At 35.4% G+C, this 18,424-nt stretch overlaps 4 protein-coding genes and 2 non-coding genes across 7 annotated transcripts; 5 read left to right on the forward strand and 1 right to left on the reverse strand.

Annotated features, from left to right (window-relative positions):
• The first annotated feature begins 288 nt into the window (after positions 1-288).
• Positions 289-3,452, forward strand: LOC103850420 (trihelix transcription factor GT-3a). Its single transcript, XM_009127174.2, has 2 exons — positions 289-1,301; positions 2,019-3,452. Exons 1-2 carry the CDS (start codon positions 984-986, stop codon positions 2,631-2,633), a joined length of 933 nt encoding a protein of 310 aa, XP_009125422.1. The 5' UTR covers positions 289-983; the 3' UTR covers positions 2,634-3,452.
• Positions 3,453-3,875: 423 nt separating this feature from the next.
• On the reverse strand, positions 3,876-6,025 carry LOC103850422. The gene is made up of 2 exons (XM_009127175.3): positions 4,867-6,025; positions 3,876-4,360 (listed from the first exon to the last, which is right to left on the reverse strand). Exons 1-2 carry the CDS (start codon positions 5,804-5,806, stop codon positions 4,020-4,022), a joined length of 1,281 nt encoding a protein of 426 aa, XP_009125423.1. The 5' UTR covers positions 5,807-6,025; the 3' UTR covers positions 3,876-4,019.
• A 1,944-nt stretch (positions 6,026-7,969) lies between these two features.
• On the forward strand, positions 7,970-12,815 carry LOC103850423 (protein trichome birefringence-like 3). Its single transcript, XM_009127176.3, has 5 exons — positions 7,970-9,910; positions 10,023-10,293; positions 10,380-10,551; positions 10,667-11,025; positions 11,223-12,815. The coding sequence occupies exons 1-5, from the start codon at positions 9,724-9,726 to the stop codon at positions 11,554-11,556; spliced, it is 1,323 nt and encodes a 440-aa protein (XP_009125424.2). The 5' UTR covers positions 7,970-9,723; the 3' UTR covers positions 11,557-12,815.
• TRNAA-AGC lies at positions 8,809-8,881 on the forward strand. The gene has a single exon. It is a non-coding gene; the product is annotated as a tRNA-Ala (tRNA).
• A 238-nt stretch (positions 12,816-13,053) lies between the features above and the next one.
• Positions 13,054-13,196, forward strand: LOC117132316. The gene has a single exon (XR_004455871.1). It is a non-coding gene; the product is annotated as a small nucleolar RNA snoR144 (small nucleolar RNA).
• Positions 13,197-13,988: 792 nt separating this feature from the next.
• Positions 13,989-18,303, forward strand: LOC103850424 (pyruvate decarboxylase 4). 2 transcript variants are annotated; one of them, XM_009127177.3, is made up of 4 exons: positions 13,989-16,581; positions 16,669-16,832; positions 16,915-17,565; positions 17,652-18,303. In XM_009127177.3, the coding sequence occupies exons 1-4, from the start codon at positions 16,051-16,053 to the stop codon at positions 18,127-18,129; spliced, it is 1,824 nt and encodes a 607-aa protein (XP_009125425.1). In that variant the 5' UTR covers positions 13,989-16,050; the 3' UTR covers positions 18,130-18,303. The 2 variants fall into 2 exon arrangements, with proteins under 2 accessions (XP_009125425.1, XP_033139781.1); XM_033283890.1 differs by having other exon boundaries at positions 17,634-18,297.
• Positions 18,304-18,424: the final 121 nt, after the last annotated feature.

The raw sequence follows: 18,424 nt of genomic DNA on the forward strand, positions 1-18,424 counted from the left end.
CCCGTTAATTTCCCTCCTGCAAATTTCTTTGGTATAAAAACGATATTTTCAACTTTCACCTGAAGATGTTGACAGAAAACTATTGTTGTTATCTTAGCCAACGAACAAGAGACTAATCATGCAGCTTCTCTTTCATTTAAAACAAAAATTAGAATGAAGTTTGTATAACTACGGTCGTTGTAGGAACATTTATAGGGAAAGCGTAACCAATAACATAAAATCCATTATGATATTTTTGCATCCCTTTGTCTTAACGTGGGATGACAGGTGGGAGGGAGCGACGTCTCTAGTGCATTTCATGTAATATTTGTTTACTTTCATCAACACGGTTCGTCAGAAACAATGGACCACATTATCACCCTTCTTCTTTTTTCTATATATATAATTATTATTGTAAGCTTGAATTTATATCTGGTAGAGTTTTGCCACTTTAAGTACCTCAAAACTCTAGAAGACAGGAAGATAAGAGTTTAAAAAAAAAAATTAGTTAGCTACTTAAATCAAATCTTAACTTTTAGTGTTATTTTCTTTTCTAATCCCGGAAGTGTGTCCTTTTCACTAACCGGTCATCAGTTTGAAAGATAAAACTTTATATGTCCTAAGAATCAATAAATTCTGGCGAAGAAAATATATAGATATGTAAACTTAACCTCAGAGTACAGATTTCTTTGCAGTATAGGCTTTAAAAGAAAAGAGATATGTAACATTTTATTCCGATAAATTATTATATAACTTCTAGTATATTCAATTTTTTTAAAAAAAAAATCTTATAAAAATTAGAGAAAAACAAAACAAAAAGTATACTTCAATCTTCCCTTGACAATTACACCTTCTTTTCACACCAGCTCATAAATTAATTAAGATATCTCTTCTTCTTCATCCTCTCTGTCTTCTCCTCTTTTCCAAAGAAACCTCTCTTTATTTATAAGTAACCCTAAAACAACTCTTACTTTCTTTACGTCACCAAGACTTCGATCCCAATAATGGACCGACGTAACCCTTTTCACCATCACGACCATCAACTTTATCAGTTGATCCAACAGCAACAGCTCCCTCCACCGCCGCAGAGCACGACGGTTGCGATGGATCTCGGTGGAGGAGGTGAGAGAATCCCACAGTGGAGCATAGATGAGACAAAGGAGCTTTTGGGTATAAGAGAAGAGCTAGATCAGACTTTCATGGAAACCAAACGTAATAAGCTACTTTGGGAAGTCGTCGTCGCTAAAATGGCCGACAAGGGTTTTGCTCGGAGCGCGGAACAGTGTAAGAGCAAGTGGAAGAACCTCGTCTCTAGATACAAGGTTACCTTCAACTGTTTATCTATTAATTATTCCCTATATATATAGTCTAAATTAACTATATATACACCTGTTGATGTTGTTCTATGATCATGAGTACAAGTATATGCATCATTTTTAGAAGTATGCTATATCTTTCTAAAAATTATGATTATGTGTACGTATTCTTTCATCTGCGGTGGCCGGTGAGTATGCATATTGGAAACCACTAGTCTATGCGTGGTGTATGTATAGATGAACTATATTACACATAGTTTAACCTAATCTCTTCGGTTGTTTAGACCCTGCCATTAGTGGAAACAAGTTAGATATTAGACTTTAATGCGTTTAATTAGTTTTGAGTTTCATGATACGGCTTAATTATGTTCACATTTGATCCGTTATATACCAGTACTATATATCTCCTTTTTTGTTTATTACACTACTAATATTTCACATGGTAATTCGTGAGTAATTAAGTAATATCTCGTGTTCATAAAATGCCACAAAAAAAAACAATTACCGTTATATATAACGGATGCGTGACCTTAAGTATTAAGAAACGTTTTACTAGTCACATGATAATTGAATACGTCTACATATATACATGTAGATACCGTTATACGTTAAGTACAAGGCAACAAAAGTAGCATGCATAATAGTGTCATATTTACATGCATGAACAACATATAGTCTAGTATATGCACGACATATATTACATATTGAATATAAATGGGACAGGTGTGTGAAACGACTGAGCCAGAACCTATTAGGCAGCAATTCCCATTTTACAACGAGATCCAATCGATTTTCACAGCAAGAATGCAAAGAATGTTGTGGTCAGAACCAAGAACTTCTTCTAAGAGAAAACATAATCAGTTCTCATCTGACGAAGAAGTAGAAGAAGTCGCGGAGCTAAATCAAGACATCAACAAGGAATTATTGTCTTTCGTCGAGACACAGAAGAAAGATACAGAAGTGATTACTACAAGTACTTTTACTAATCCCAAAAAACGTGCGAAAAAAGGAAAAGGCACTAGCAAAGCTGAAACCGCGGGTAGTACATTGAAAGAAATGTTGGAGGACTTTATGAGGCAAACGGTGAAGATGGAGAAAGAATGGAGAGATGCATGGGAGATGAAGGCGAGAGAGAAGGAGAAGAGAGAGAAAGAGTGGCAGAGGAGAATGGCGGAGCTAGAGGAGGAGAGAGCCGCCGCGGAGAGGAGGTGGATGGAGAGAGAGGATGAGAGACGGCTGAGAGAGGAAGCTAGGGCTCAGAAGAGAGATACTCTCATTGATGTTTTGCTTAATCAGCTTAACAGAGATCAAGATGATGATCAACATCAAGGCTTCTAATTTTTTATATTTTGTTTAAGCATATGGGTTAATTATAGCTAGTTCCTTAATTAGCTACTTAAATCTCATTAAAATCATATCTAATTAATGTTTGTTTTCTTTATAGTATGAGTAACTGGTTATTGAGAACGACAAATCAAAATGATATATGTCATGGTATGGTTCTTTTTTACTTGAACTCAACCATATTCGATCGGATTAAATTTCTTGTTTGCTCAGGTAATTTCTTATAGGTGTTCAAAATCAAATTGGTTTAGTATTTTTTGCTACTTTAGTCTGCTTATAAAACCCCCCATAATTTTTAATCACTCGATAAACAAAATTAAACTAGACAAAAGTCTTCGTTCTCAATTCACATTTGTCCCACTTCACCGCGTTATTTGTGATCATATATATATATATTATATATATAATATATATCCTATTTTCTATAAGCAGCTATTTGAGTTATGGATTTGATTTCTTTCTTTTCTGCGGTTGCAAGAGACAGCTGCCAAATGTTAGAAAAAAAAAACAGCTACCAAGCAGATCGCAACATAGTTAAAACCGTGTCAGTTGGATAGAAGAAGTAGAACCTTAGGATTAGTAAGCACTAAAAGATCCACTCGTACAAACTTTCATGTATCGCTTTTGCGCTTTCTTAATTGATTTTTACTAAATATTTTTTTTCTGGTAGATTAGATCAAATATTTATAATTTGAAGTTTAAATAAGTTAGAGTGGGAAAATAACATGTGAACCCCAAACAAGAAAGCAGAAACATACAAAAAAACGTCAAAGAAGTAACGTTAGAAGGAGACCATAATTTGCATGTGAAATAGACATAAAGGAGACAGACAGTACGTATTTCGAAGCTACGGGGCTCTGCAAACTTCAGAAGAAAGTATATATGGCTGTTTTCGGACCATGTAATCTGTTTAAAATTGTTTCATATTTATCATTAATATCGCATCATATCAAATTTGATTTCATTCTTTACAATAGGAGTCATCAAGATTATACTTGTGCTATTTGGTCATTGTGTGATTAGCAATAGTTAATTCACACCATGTTTTTGATAAGTGCATTTGTTTGCACTATTTATATAAAAAAAAGAATTAATTTTAAATTATTTACAAATCATAAGTATTAAATGTTTTCATTCTATCTTAAATTCAAAATATATAATATTTACGTCATTAAGTTATGTTTCCGCCAATTAAACAGTCGCAGCTCATTTTAAGGTCGAATATAGATCCTGAGGAAAACATAAACTATATGCATCATAAGTCATAACAATTTCAGGAATTACAGAATGGTGATAATTACGGCTGTTGTGAGTCTTTGGTTAACGATTGGATTATGAGATATGATAGAACGACATAATTTGATGATTGGGAAGTAAAAATCAAACTAGATACAACAGTTCATCAACTAACTGGTCCATAACAAGGTCAAGAATCTCCTGACCAAATTCAACACAAAAATCTTCGACTTGAGTGTAGTCAACGGGTTTAGTTGACGAAGTAGAAACCCAAGTTGAAGACTTCATGTCTTCCTCAGACAGATCTGAGAGCATATTCATTAGCTTTGTGATAAACTCTGTCTCTTCAGAATCACTGTTGGTGTTATTGTTGTTTTCTTTCTTGGAATTTGTCCTTGTTCTTGCTGGTGATGAAGAGCATGAAGATTTTGCTGCTGTTGTCTCTACTTGCTTTGTTGACAACTCCGATGCACTTTCTGAATCTCCTGTTTTTTTTTTCAAATTAAAGTAAAGATTTTAATACATTTTTTGGGGGAAGATAAAACATAAAAATTCTTGAAGGTGGGTAAAATCTTGACAAAGTCACATTTATTTTTTCTCCCAATAACAAAGTCTCATTTATGCAGCTTTTTACAGTAAAACCAAGAAAGATGTTCAAACATTAAACCGAAACTGTCCTTGTTCAAATTCGGAATTATATTAGTCTGACATTAAAGATTAATATCGGAATTATATTTAATCACATTGATGAAATTTTGAATATGTCTATTAAATACGATATATAAAGTAAATAATTTAAATGAAATAATGTTGACTAAATTTTTAGCATCTCATTCATCTAAAATCAGAAAATTATTAAAATCAAATTACCATTTTCTCCAAAATTCAAATGAGGCAGCAACTACGTTCAAATATTTTAACAAAAAAAAAATGTAATAATGACTTTGGAATAGGTACATAAATAATTAGTAAGGTATAGTAATAGACTCACCTGAGAAGTAGTAGTCATCATCAAGGATTAGATAATCATAAAGATCTCGATCAAGAACCGAAACCGGACTCGCATTTGATTTATTTTCCGGAGACTCTGTCTCTTTTCCGCTAAACTCATCCGCCGGGATGTTCTTACATTCACCTCCTCCTCCTCCTAGAAGCGCCATCTTCTCGGTGGACTTACTCTTGGACGGAGAGAGAAACCATCGAACTTTCTTAGCTCCGTTAACATGATCACTTCCGTTCTCACTCTTCTTCTTCTTCTTTGCTACTTTCCTCCGCTCGTCTTTAAACTTCTTGGCCACTTTCTCGTTCTCCTTCTTCTTCTCCGGAGGTGGCAATGGCGGCTTCTTGGAATCTTCTAATACCTTCTCGAACCTCTTAGACCTTGACGAAGACGATGATCCGACAAGTTCCCTCTTCTCGTCCAGCTTGTCGAGATACATCAGCAAGAAGTCGTGCTTCTTCTGTTGTTGGTTCGAGCTTGATCTCGCCGAGGTTGGGACTATCTCCCGGAAGGAAACCGACGCTCTTACTCTCCGGCACGTGAGATGACCATCTTTCTCATCTTCTTCTTCCTCCTCTTTAACTCTAAGGATATAGTCCATGAAGTTAACCGATTTGCTGCGTGCGACAGCTGAACCGGAATCGTCAAAGTATCTAAACCGGTTTGATCCCGGTGCGGGGTCATCTAGACCCATGAGTTTGGCTACAACATTGGGAGGAGGAGGAGGAGAGACGTCGTCTTCTTGGGTTTGGGTTTCGGTTTTTGTCTCTTTCTTTGGCTCTTCGATTTCTTCGTAAGTGCTTAGTAACTGGAGTGTTTCGTCAGAGTCGAGAATGTTGTCGGAAGGGTGGGTTTGTTGGCTGCCGGAACATAAAAGACGGCGGACAACCGCCGTGAGGCAGCCAGTCTTGGGGTTGGCTCGTTGGGTCATGGTGATGTATGAGATGATGTATGTATGATAATGTTGAGTAGTAGAAAGAGTGTGCTGTGATTCGAGAATGTGCAAGACTTTCTTGATATTTATAATGACAAGAAGGACAAACCATTACTTGTTCTTTGTGAAAGGGCCCACCAACTAGCTAAATCCTAGCAAACTAGTATATGTTTATGCAAATATATATTTTTGTTAAATGTTGTAATAACTTGACATTTAAAAAAAAAAATCGGTTCACTAAACGTTTATAAGAGGAACAAACAATTTCTCATTATTTAGTTCACTTCACATATTTACTAATCTTTCCTAGTTTTAAAGAATTTCTATTCTTTTTTTTTGTGTGAATTTTAAAATATATAAATATGTTCTTGTTGTTCTACAATGGATAATATATGTCTTAAACTAATGATTCCACCATTATATTTAACTTTATACACAATTTCATAGTCCTTTTTTTGTTAATAATTAGTAGTAACATGTAAAGGGGAAAGTGCCAAAGATCAGTAAAACTAACCAAAGTGATATAGAGAAGAAGAATCTATTTTTTTTTCAAACTCAACGGAAGAAAATAATCTTTGAAACTTTTGTAAAGATCAGGAATTAATAATGACCTTATCAGTTATTTCAAAATAAAGGTCATGCAATAGAAGATTTTTTTTCAGTCACGTAGTTGAGTTTTGAACAGGTCGAGTTTTGTTCTTGTTGATTTAAAGCTTTAGCGTGTCATATGTGATTGACTTCTAAGAGATGAGATACGAAAATTCAAATGTCAATTTTATTTCATTTTAAAGTATTGGTTTTCGAACCGAATAGTTTGAGAAACTAAAAAGTTTAAGTGTTAGCAGCTAACTAAAATAAGATGACTGTTTAGCTTTTTGTTAGACGTTAGTAATTCTTTATTTTCCTAAGATGTTAGTGATTCATGTCATATTCAAACGTGACGTTTATACGAGAGGCATTTTGTCTTAGAAATAACAAACATAGTTAGCAAGAATGGTAGTATGTTAAGAAAATTAATCCAATCCCCTAGCTTGATTCTCATTGTGCACTGCACGATACAACAATTATGTTGATCAATTATATATAATTTTAATGAATTGAGCAACAATATCGAATCTTTTTCATTTATATAAAACTGGCGGGATCAAGTTTTCGAATAGTAGTTAGAATCTACAAAAGATGAATACTATAAAGTCACAAAAGGCTTATTCGAAACATATCTATTTCACTTTGTTATTGTAAAAGCATATATATCTAACATTGGAGGTTTAGAGCAATTAGCCTCAAAGTATTATATTATTTTTTAGTTACCAAGCTTAATGTTTGATCTATTCTTTGGCCAATTCAAAAATCAATTTTATTTTTTAAAAATAAAAGTATTCGTCGTTATAATACATGTATAAAGGGTGAAACAAAATAGTATATTTGTTGCCTGTTTAGGATATGATGCTAATTGACATGTTTTCAAGAAATCTCAAATTTAGTTTTTTTCTTTAAAACGACAGCTTTACCACTTTACCATCTAACTATTTCATTTGATAAGGTATGAAAGATTCCATATTCAAATTCGAAGTGTTAAAAGAAAAAGAAGAGATGGTATAAAATATTTTACACATACCTTTCTACTTTTCCTTTTTACACATATTACAAATTAAAAACACGATAAGTTCTTATATGCGTGGCGTCATTTTCAAAGCTGAAGTAGAAAGCAGTTCGGTCGCTTAGTTCACACCGGAAAAAGAGACTAACGGAAGCAGAGAGACAAATCTAAATAATTCTCTGACGCGCGTGAAAAGATTGCCACGATGAGACTTGCCAAGCTTATCAGCCCTCTCGATCAACAATGCACATCTGTCTCTTTCTTCTACGCGAGTCTCCAAATTAATAGTACCTTTTCTTTTTGAGAAATAAATTAATATCTCATCTATAAATAAAAAATGAAAACATAAAGCACACTGTAACTTATTGACAAATAAAAATTGATCATAATTTTACGTAAATGTGTATTGAAGTAAAATTTTCATAAGTTTGCATTCATAAGTTCACAAACATTAATCAGAAAACCAAAATACAAAACTTGGTAACTTATAATGAGAGAGTTTGCATTATAACCTAATGTTCATACTGAAATTACTAAAATAGTTTCGATATTGTAAGATTTAGCTAAGTAGTTTTCTCAATAAATATTTGAAACATTACAATGATTTTAACAAACAAAAAAGCAGGGTACTCCAATAATTATGCAAAATCAACTATATAAACGTAACCAAGGGACAGAACGAGTCCTAATTAGAACGTGAAAGTCGTGCATGAATTTCAGATAATTCCTAATACTTAAATACACTCCTGTCAAGTTAGAACATGAAAGTCTTGCATATCAAATTTGAGAAAAAAAATGAATGCAAACGAGTAGCTTTGAATCTTATATTCGACGTTTGAGTGGAAAACAGAATTCGGACGGACTAACTCGCAACGTTGTTTGACTATCACAAAAGCATACACGTACAGGTTTGTCATGATAAACATCAAGCTCGAGTAGTCTTTTTTTTTTTTTTTTTTTTTTTTTGCTCGAGTAGTCTTAGGCTACCGTAACTTGCTCACACATAACCCATGTCAAGTAAAAAATGGCTTGATTTTTAGCTTCTTGTGGATTTTTTTCACAATTTAGATAATTTAGCACTGCCGATATATAGTATACGGCAACTTTTGTTTTCTCAAAAATTCAGTATCCTTAAAAGAGTTTTGTCAAAAGAAAAAAAAAAGTATCCTTAAGAGTTTGGGCGTATGTATTTACTATTTGTCTCTCATGTTACACATTATATATTATGCATCGTCGTAATTTCCAATAGTTTCACATGTGAAGTTCGAACTGTCTATTCGATGGGAATGCCCCAATCTTCTAGAATATCTAAAATCCCATTATTAGCTCAAATACAGGTGGAAACAACTTGTGGTTTGTTCCTGCAGACTAAAATAGGTTTCTAATCGATATCGACATTGGGGATGTAGCTCAGATGGTAGAGCGCTCGCTTAGCATGCGAGAGGTACGGGGATCGATACCCCGCATCTCCATTTTTTCAATCTTAATTTTATGTGTTTCATTCTATGAAATATCTTAAACAAGACCAATGACGAAAAGTATGTTGCAGCATTTCCCACTATGCGTATAATTAATTGCGAAAGTAGAAGCTAATGATTTGTTTGTTTGCCTTTAATAATTCATTTAATTATCACCAAAACTAAAAATAGAAGAAACTATTGATGGTTTTACAAGCAACACCAACTATTGTTGGTGTATGTTCATTTCGCTTTCATGTTCCATTGACAAATTGGATTATATGTTTTCTCCGTTTAAGCTGATGTCGATGTGCAATTCGTCAACTATTTGGTCCTCACTTTAAAAGACCTTTTAAGAATGATTATTGATTAGCGATTGATTTACCCTCCTAATCAAATTGACATTTTGATTTTATAACTTCCGTGCGCGTCAAATCTCATGGAAGTCACTCTATGCCTTTTCCAAGGATATATGTTGTATATATATGTTTAGGCTTGAAACCAGAGTTTTTTTCAGTATCCAACATGAACTCTAATATGAAATACTTGATGAAAAGATACAATCAAACGGAAGACGTCATAAGGATTCATTATATGGCAAAAAGCGACCCAAAGAATGACAATGTGCATTTCACGTTTACAGATTATAATCAATAGAAAAAACCCAATCATATCAAAGTTTAACCTCCCTAACCGCATGTTTATTAAATTGGGAAAAAGATGGGAGCAATACATCCAAACATGACTTTAGCTTCACTCCTACTCAATGCTTAATTTCCCAAATATAAACCAAACACTCTCTCTTTAATTTCCTAACCCGACACGTATTCCACAGAAAAATTAACGGATTTGCCACTATGAGCTTCTTGGTTCCTAGTAGAGGAGCCAAGATTCCTCTATCCATCATCGTTCTTGTTATATGCGGTTTTATGTTCTTCGTTCTCTTATACACCGAAAGAATCAGCTTGATGTCCTCTTCCACTTTGTCTTCTAATGTCCTCAAGTTAAAGTCTTGTCCTAGGAAAGACCTTAGCTCTAAACCTAGTAAGAACATACGGATACGGGATACCCGAACCTCAAACTCTGGTTTTGTTTTTCTTCTCTTGCGTTGCAAGTAAGCACATAATTTTTTTTTCTGTTTTTACGTGATGGACAGAGGATATAGTTCAAGAGGAGAAAATACGAGAGGAGAATGGTCGAGAAGAGAGATCAGAAAATATGGATGTGGTGGACGATAGGTTTGAATTCGATCCAGAAGAGTGTAATGTTGCAGCCGGGAAATGGGTTTACAATAGCTCAGCTGAGCCACTCTACACTGATGAGTCATGTCCATACATCGACCGTCAATTCTCTTGCATGAAAAACGGAAGACCAGAAACTGATTATCTTCGGTGGGAATGGCAGCCTGATGACTGTACCATCCCACGGTAACTAATCTATACTCAAAAGCCTACCATGTCTAGTTATGGTTAATAACTCAGAATCTCTAATTTTTACTTTTGTCTTGAAACAGATTTAGTGCGAAGTTAGCAATGAACAAACTGAGAGGAAAAAGATTGCTATTTGTGGGTGATTCGTTGCAACGAAGCCAATGGGAATCGTTCGTGTGTTTGGTTGAATCAGTTATACCCGAGGGAGAAAAATCAATGAATCTTGGCCAAAAATACTTTGTTTTTAAAGCAAAGGTACGTCCGTCTGTAACTAGCGTCAACCTTATTAGGTCAGATATCACTAATGTACCTTGTGTTGCAAGCAAAGCTTATAATTTAAATTTTCTCTACTTTTTTGTTTGTTTTATAGGAATACAATGCGAGTATAGAGTTCTACTGGGCACCGTATATTGTGGAATCGAACACGGATTTGCCTGTGATTTTGGATTTGAAGAAAAGGATAGTGAAAGTCGATTCAGTGGAAGATCGATCCAAGTATTGGGAAGGAGCTGATATTCTAGTTTTCAACACTTATGTTTGGTGGATGAGTGGAATCAGAATGAAAGCTTTGTGGGGTTCATTTGGAAACGGAGAGAGAGGTGCGGAGGCTTTAGACACAGCAGTGGCTTACAGGCTAGCGCTCAAGACATGGGCTAATTGGGTTGACTCTACCGTTGACTCTAATAAGACTAAAGTCTTCTTCACCACCATGTCTCCTACTCACTCTAGGTAAACATAACTAGTCTTATATTTAGGTGCATAGCAGCAGTAAAATGCGTAAAGCAAACGCATGAATATCACAAACGATGGTTGATATAAGAAAATGTAGTTTTATGCAAACAATGATTCTAACATACATAAAACAATCAAAACCATACTCTATATTTTGTGATTAACCTTAAAGTAATGTTGTGTAAAACGTGCAGAAGTGCGGATTGGGGGAAGCCAAACGGCCCTAAATGTTTCAACGAGACAGAGCCAATAAAAGATAAGAGCTTTTGGGGAACAGGTTCCAACAAGGAGATGATGAAAGTGGTGTCAAGCGTCGTGAAGCACATGGCCACGCACGTGACTGTCATTAACATTACGCAGCTCTCCGAGTACCGCATCGACGCACACACATCTGTATACACGGAGACAGGGGGCAAGATGCTAACGGCTGAGGAGAGGGCTGATCCAATGCGTCACGCTGATTGCATACACTGGTGCCTCCCTGGGTTGCCCGACACGTGGAACCGAATCCTATTGGCTCATTTGTAAGTAAAAAAAGAGCTAGGAAACTGATGATGAAAACGGAAATTAACCCAAGTCCTCTCTCACTGTTTTCTTCTTGTGTTGTGAGACAATTGTTTTTTTTTTTAATATATGTGGATGTAACGTGGTAAACGTGACGTGAAGAAATTTGAAAAAGGAAGAAAAAGAGAGAGTATATTGGTAGTTTTCGCATCCACATTACTATTGAGTTCGATTTACACTAGAAACTAACCTATCACTTTTTGATCAGTTTTACTTGGTTTTCGATCCAGATAATTAACATGGTGGATTAAATCAAATTATATGTCTTTCCTCTGATACTAATCGGAAGATATCCAAACAATGCTATTAAGTACAGTGAAATTTCCATAAATTAATAATGTTGGGACTACACCAAAATTATAAGTTTTTTATTAATTTATAAAAATATTAATTTATCGATATAATAATTGAATCAAAAATTCAATTTGGAATTATAAAATTATATTATTTTATAGAGATTTTAGTGTATATTAATTTACAGAGTATTAATTTAAAGATGTTATATCGTATGTTCCTCCTGATACTGACCGGATAGCCGATAAAGTTTACGATAAAACAAAATTCTTCGAGTGGTGATCATTCTGGAAACATTTATTGGAAGTTTATAAATTGTTTGGTTTGATTATTTTAAAAATTCATTAAACCAAAACGGAACCGCAGTAAACCAGATTGTGCACGCAATCAAACCCAAATATGAGGGGCAGGATGGCCTGAGGCCTATTATTTAAAACATGGGCCTATAGTAATCTTGGGTTTTATTAGAGAGCTATGTGTGTGACAGTCCGATGGTAACCTAACCCTAAATGAACTCATCGCCGTCAAGAGGAAGCTGTATATAATCCCTTCTTCTTCATCTTTTGCATATTACAACTCAATTTGATATCTTATCTCTTTATTCAACTGAAAATTCAATCAGTTTTTCATTTATTTGTGATTTGAATTCATTATTTTTGTTTCTTCTTGGGATGTTAAAGCTTCTTTCTCTGGCTGATAGGATTATTATTATAAGTTCCTCATCGGCTCGTTCATATTGAAGCGAAATAAACTCAACTTACACGCTGGTCTGCTGCGTCAGATTACTATACGCTGCAGCGTAGGAAGAATGAGATATTTTAATTTTTACTCTTTTTTTTGTAATCTGCCGTTGATGATTTTCGTAGGCTTGTCCTGATCAAATTCATGACGTTACTATTGAATCAATGAGTCTGAGGCTCTTTGTTTTATTACCAGTATTTAATATAAAATTTCCTAGTGAGGATTACTTATTAAAAGCTATGGATCTGATTATTAAATCGTATTCATATGATGCTATATTGTCATAGTTACTCTGATGGGAAATATTCGTTTTTTTTAATTAAACATTGGAATCTCTTATTTGTTTTGGTTGATTTCCGGAAGTGATTATAGTCCTATGCTCTCCCCTTTAACCTGTATAATGTATTCGATTATGGTTTTAATACAAAGGCAACTTTTTGCCGAGTGAATCGAATATCGATATCTCTCTTTTTCCCAGTTGCCTAAATCATCTTATGGCTGTGTGAAGAATACTTTGAACGGTTATGTATTTTTCTAAATAACCGATCTTTTCTTCTGCTGCTACATTTTTTCTTTCCTAAAATGCAAATTTTTTATTTAACTGTTTCGAATCCTAAAAACTATGCTAATATTTTGTTTTTGACCAAAATAACAAAACGGTCTCTCAATATAGAAAGTTTTGATTTTACAGAATTATTCAGCATGGACATTATTTGGGCCCAAAGAATTCTCATCATCTAAAAAACCCTATTTGCGTAAATAACCAAAATCTCGGGTTGTCGGTTACATAATTTTTATCCGTCTTATTTTATATCACTCTTATTGCCCAATATCAATAATAATTTACCTAACTGTAAAACACTCTTAAAAGTAAAAGTTGAAAGGCATTCCACTTCCAGCATGTAGTAGTTGACTCGAACTTTCCCGGTGACGTGATTATAAACCTCAAGTCAAAGTCAGACGAAAGATCGGTAGCTCCTTTATCAGATATTTGAAAACCTATTGCGATGCTTAGTTTGATTTATTAGATTAAACTCGTTTGATGTAAATACAGCTGTGTATGTAAGCTTAATGAATGTAGATTAATTTTATGTCAATAACAGAGTTTATATCCGTCTTCTTCCTCTAGCTCTTGATATTGAAGCCTCGATTCTCCTTTCATCATCGTTGAATCAGATTTAATAAATCCCTTAACCGTACCATTCCTGACATGGATTCTTTTGCTTGAGCTTGCATATTTAAGTTGAATGGTTTTGCGAATTTTTATTATTCTTTTTTTTGGGCATAATCCATGTTGAAAGTAATAACCATGAACTTTGTGTTTAAATTAGATACAATTTTGTTGTCTTTCATAATATCGCTTCCCTGATATTTAAATTTCGTCTGGATAAGTTACGCACGCCCTGAGTTTCAAATAAAAATTATTCGATTTTTTAATTTCTAAACTACTCGGAATAGAAAGTACTAAAATAACGAAAGCCTTGGTTGTCGTATGGCTACGTCATCATTGTATTCGTCGACCGTTGTGGGACAAGTTTAGTATCTAATTGGTTGGATGACTATTTGTTGTGGCGTCAGTATAGTGTAGTACGACTATATATAGTCAACACAAGATGTCAAAGTACATAATTACAAAAATACACACGATTATTAATACCCACGCCATTTTCTTCCGAAATTACGGTCGCAGTGGTATAGTTTTCAAAACTAGAATAGAAACCAATAATCAATTAGTTTAGCTACTTACTCTTAAGCATGTGATAATGGAGAGGAGGAAAAATAATAATCAATCAATAATCAATCAAGTTGGGAAAACGACTTTACCAGCAACTCCGTTGGTTTGTGAATAAACAACAAGACATAAATATGGGTGGGGTGCCCGTCATATTATTATATTAACATGACAGTATTTCATTTTTCTTCGCCGAGGACGATTAACAATATTTTTTTAAAGGTAATAACAATTTCCTTTTGTAAGAAAACATTAAACTGATAAATAGTGCTCTATGCTTGTAAAGAGGCAATGCAACAACGGACATGGGTGATCGAACCCTAACACAACCAATGTACGTGTATAATTATTTAGAAGGTAATGCAGTAAAACTCGGAATATTCTTGGAAACCATGATGGTCCAAGCCTCCAAAAAGGAGAATGGTCCAATGTGTTAGTCTCTTTGCCTTTGACAAGAACATACGTAATAATAAAATTATGTACTGTATTATGTATATTAATTAAACGAATTACGGTAAAAACAAAGTTCTTACGTCATATAATATATTAACAAAAAGCCCATCCAGTCGTTATCAGTGGAGATATTTACTCCCGGGAAAAACTAAAGATAACTACAATTATGCCGTCTGCTTTTCACGAAAGTAAAACTAATGTTAAGTATATAAACATTAAAATAATAATTAAATACTCAAATTAAAGTGACAGTAAGAAAATTAGATCACAGATTTAAATTTGGAAGTGTGTATTTTGTAACTTTGTTCTCACGTATAATTAATTAGCTTACAAATACAAAAATCTAGAAGAGAATCACAAGAATGATGATGAATTAATGTTTTTGGAAAGAAGATTAATGCATTGATGTGTTTAGCCATGGAAACAATACATCTTTCGGTAGTAACCTTGGAAAACAAGTTTAAAGCATATACTTACTCACCAAATATAAACATTTCCAAGTTAAACGTACTGTAAATTGAACCAAAAAATGTTTTGACACTTTAATACATAAAACATTAATTTTACATTCCCTATCAAAACCATGGAACAATACATCGCCTTTACAGCAACTTTGCTAAGTACTCAAATATCATTTGATCTTCTATTGGTTTGTGATTTGGTAATATTTTTAAACCAAAACTATATGATTAAAAGCAGTCCACTGTAAATAGAGGAGAATCCAAGTTAGAAATGAGAATACTAGCGACTCAGTTGGTTTGTGAAAAACAAACAAGAAGATGGTTTTGAAGGATGGGTCCCTTCAACAATGCCATATTTTCTTAATTATGAATAATTTTGTAAAGTGGAATGTGAACTTGATAAAAGGAAAGCAAATCATACAAATTAGTCAGCTAAAAGATTGAGAAAAACTATGTATCATATATTATTTGCATGTAACACGCTGGCTACAGTGTGTACATTATTGTAGTTTAACCAGTGTAAAAAGTATTTAAATGTTAAATAGTGACTAATTAGTAAAATTGAGAAACAATTAAAAATAAAAATACAGAAAAAGGAAGGAGTTAAAGCATTTGTATTAAATTTAATTGAACAGATATTTACTAATTTACTTTTTGCGCAAGCATAAAACCTCTCTTAGCACACCAACCCAACTATATATAAAGACAGCAGCACCATCGTTACATTTCATTACTCACAAACACACAAATAAAAACATCGATCATACTATTCCTGTAATGGACACCAAAATCGGATCCATCGACGCGTGCAAGCCCACCAATGGCGACGTCGGTAGTCCACCAAGCGGCGCCGTCGCAACCATCCATGACTCTGCTCCCTCCTCCGCTCTCTCCGTCGGCTCCTCCGAAGCGACTCTCGGGCGTCACTTGGCCCGACGTCTTGTCCAGGCTGGAGTCACCGACATCTTCTCTGTCCCCGGCGATTTCAACCTAACTTTGCTGGACCACCTCATCGCCGAGCCGGAGCTCAAGAACATCGGCTGCTGCAACGAGCTGAACGCCGGCTACGCTGCCGACGGTTACGCTCGATCTCGCGGAGTGGGCGCTTGCGTCGTGACCTTCACGGTAGGTGGACTTAGCGTTTTGAACGCGATCGCTGGTGCGTACAGTGAGAATCTGCCGGTTATATGTATCGTTGGAGGTCCTAACTCCAACGATTTTGGCACTAACCGTATTCTCCATCACACCATCGGTTTACCTGATTTTAGCCAAGAGCTTAGGTGTTTCCAGACCGTTACTTGCCACCAGGTATCAATATCATCAACAATATTAACAAATATATATATTTAGTAATATTATGAATTTGATATATCATGTTGTATTCTTGTTAATTAGGCGGTGGTGAACAACTTGGAAGATGCACATGAACAAATAGACAAGGCCATTTCAACAGCTCTTAAAGAGAGCAAGCCTGTTTACATCAGCATCAGCTGCAACTTAGCTGCTACTCCTCATCCAACTTTCATCCGTGATCCTGTTCCCTTCTCCCTTACTCCAAGGTAACACTCCTTTCTCTCTTAGATGAATCAACATATAGCACATGTTTTTTTTTTCATTTTTAATGTATTTTGTGTGTTTTAGATTGAGCAATAAGATGGGCCTTGAAGCTGCGGTTGAAGCAACTTTGGAGTTTCTCAACAAGGCCGTGAAGCCGGTCATGGTTGGTGGTGTCAAGCTACGTGTAGCCAAAGCCAGCGATGCTTTTGTCGACCTTGCAGACGCTTCTGGCTACGCCATGGCGGTGATGCCATCTGCAAAGGGCCTAGTCCCGGAGCACCATCCTCACTTCATTGGGACTTACTGGGGAGCAGTGAGCACTCCTTTCTGCTCCGAGATTGTGGAATCCGCAGATGCCTACATCTTCGCGGGCCCAATCTTCAACGACTACAGCTCTGTGGGTTACTCTCTTCTCCTCAAGAAAGAGAAAGCCATCGTTGTGCATCCTGACCGTGTCACTATTGCCAATGGTCAAACCTTTGGGTGCGTTCTCATGAGCGATTTCTTCACTGAGTTGGCTAAGAGGGTGAAGCGTAACGAGACGGCTTATGAGAACTACCACAGGATCTTTGTCCCTGAAGGCAAGCCATTGACATGCAAACCAAAAGAGCCTTTGAGAGTCAACGCAATGTTCCAACACATTCAGAAGATGATCTCTAGTGAAACCGCTGTCATTGCTGAAACCGGTGATTCTTGGTTTAACTGCCAGAAACTAAAGCTGCCTAAAGGATGTGGGTAAGTATCCAAAAACACACTAATACTCCTTTTAACATTATATTATCTTTTACATAATTCAATATCAGTTTTGTGTTTAATTCTAGGTACGAGTTTCAGATGCAGTATGGATCCATCGGGTGGTCTGTAGGTGCGACTCTGGGATACGCACAAGCTGTACCAGAGAAGCGAGTGTTGGCTTTCATCGGTGATGGAAGTTTCCAAGTGACGGCTCAGGACGTATCCACGATGCTGCGTAACGGTCAGAAAACAATCATATTCCTCATTAACAACGGTGGCTACACCATTGAAGTGGAGATTCATGACGGTCCATATAACGTGATCAAGAACTGGAACTACACTGGTCTCGTCGATGCCATTCATAACGGGGAAGGAAAATGCTGGACCGCAAAGGTGAGATACGAGGAAGAGCTGGTTGAGGCGATCAAGACAGCTACAACGGAGAAGAAGGATAGTCTTTGTTTCATTGAAGTGATAGTTCACAAAGATGATACGAGCAAAGAGTTGCTTGAGTGGGGCTCACGCGTCGCTGCTGCTAATGGTCGTCCCCCAAACCCTCAGTAAGGGAATCTTGAGTGGGCCTCACGCATCTTAAATCACATTGTTTCCCTGTTTAGTACTACTCTTTGTTTTTTTCCATACTGGTTTTACTTTTCACCCGTTGGTTTTTAATTGCTTTTGTTGTTTCTTCCAATTAGCACGGTTAATCGTGGAATAAAAGTTGCTTTTTCATTCGAATTTCAATAATTGTGTTCTCTACCATAAAGTCCAAATAAACCCATGTACAATTTCAGCTTTTTCTTAACTTTTTTTAAACACTAGTACTTCACTGAAAAAGGAACAGAACAAGGTTTTTACA

The sequence above is a fragment of the Brassica rapa genome, chromosome A02 (genome assembly GCF_000309985.2).
Source record: "Brassica rapa cultivar Chiifu-401-42 chromosome A02, CAAS_Brap_v3.01, whole genome shotgun sequence".
NCBI classification, from domain to species: Eukaryota; Viridiplantae; Streptophyta; class Magnoliopsida; order Brassicales; family Brassicaceae; genus Brassica; species Brassica rapa.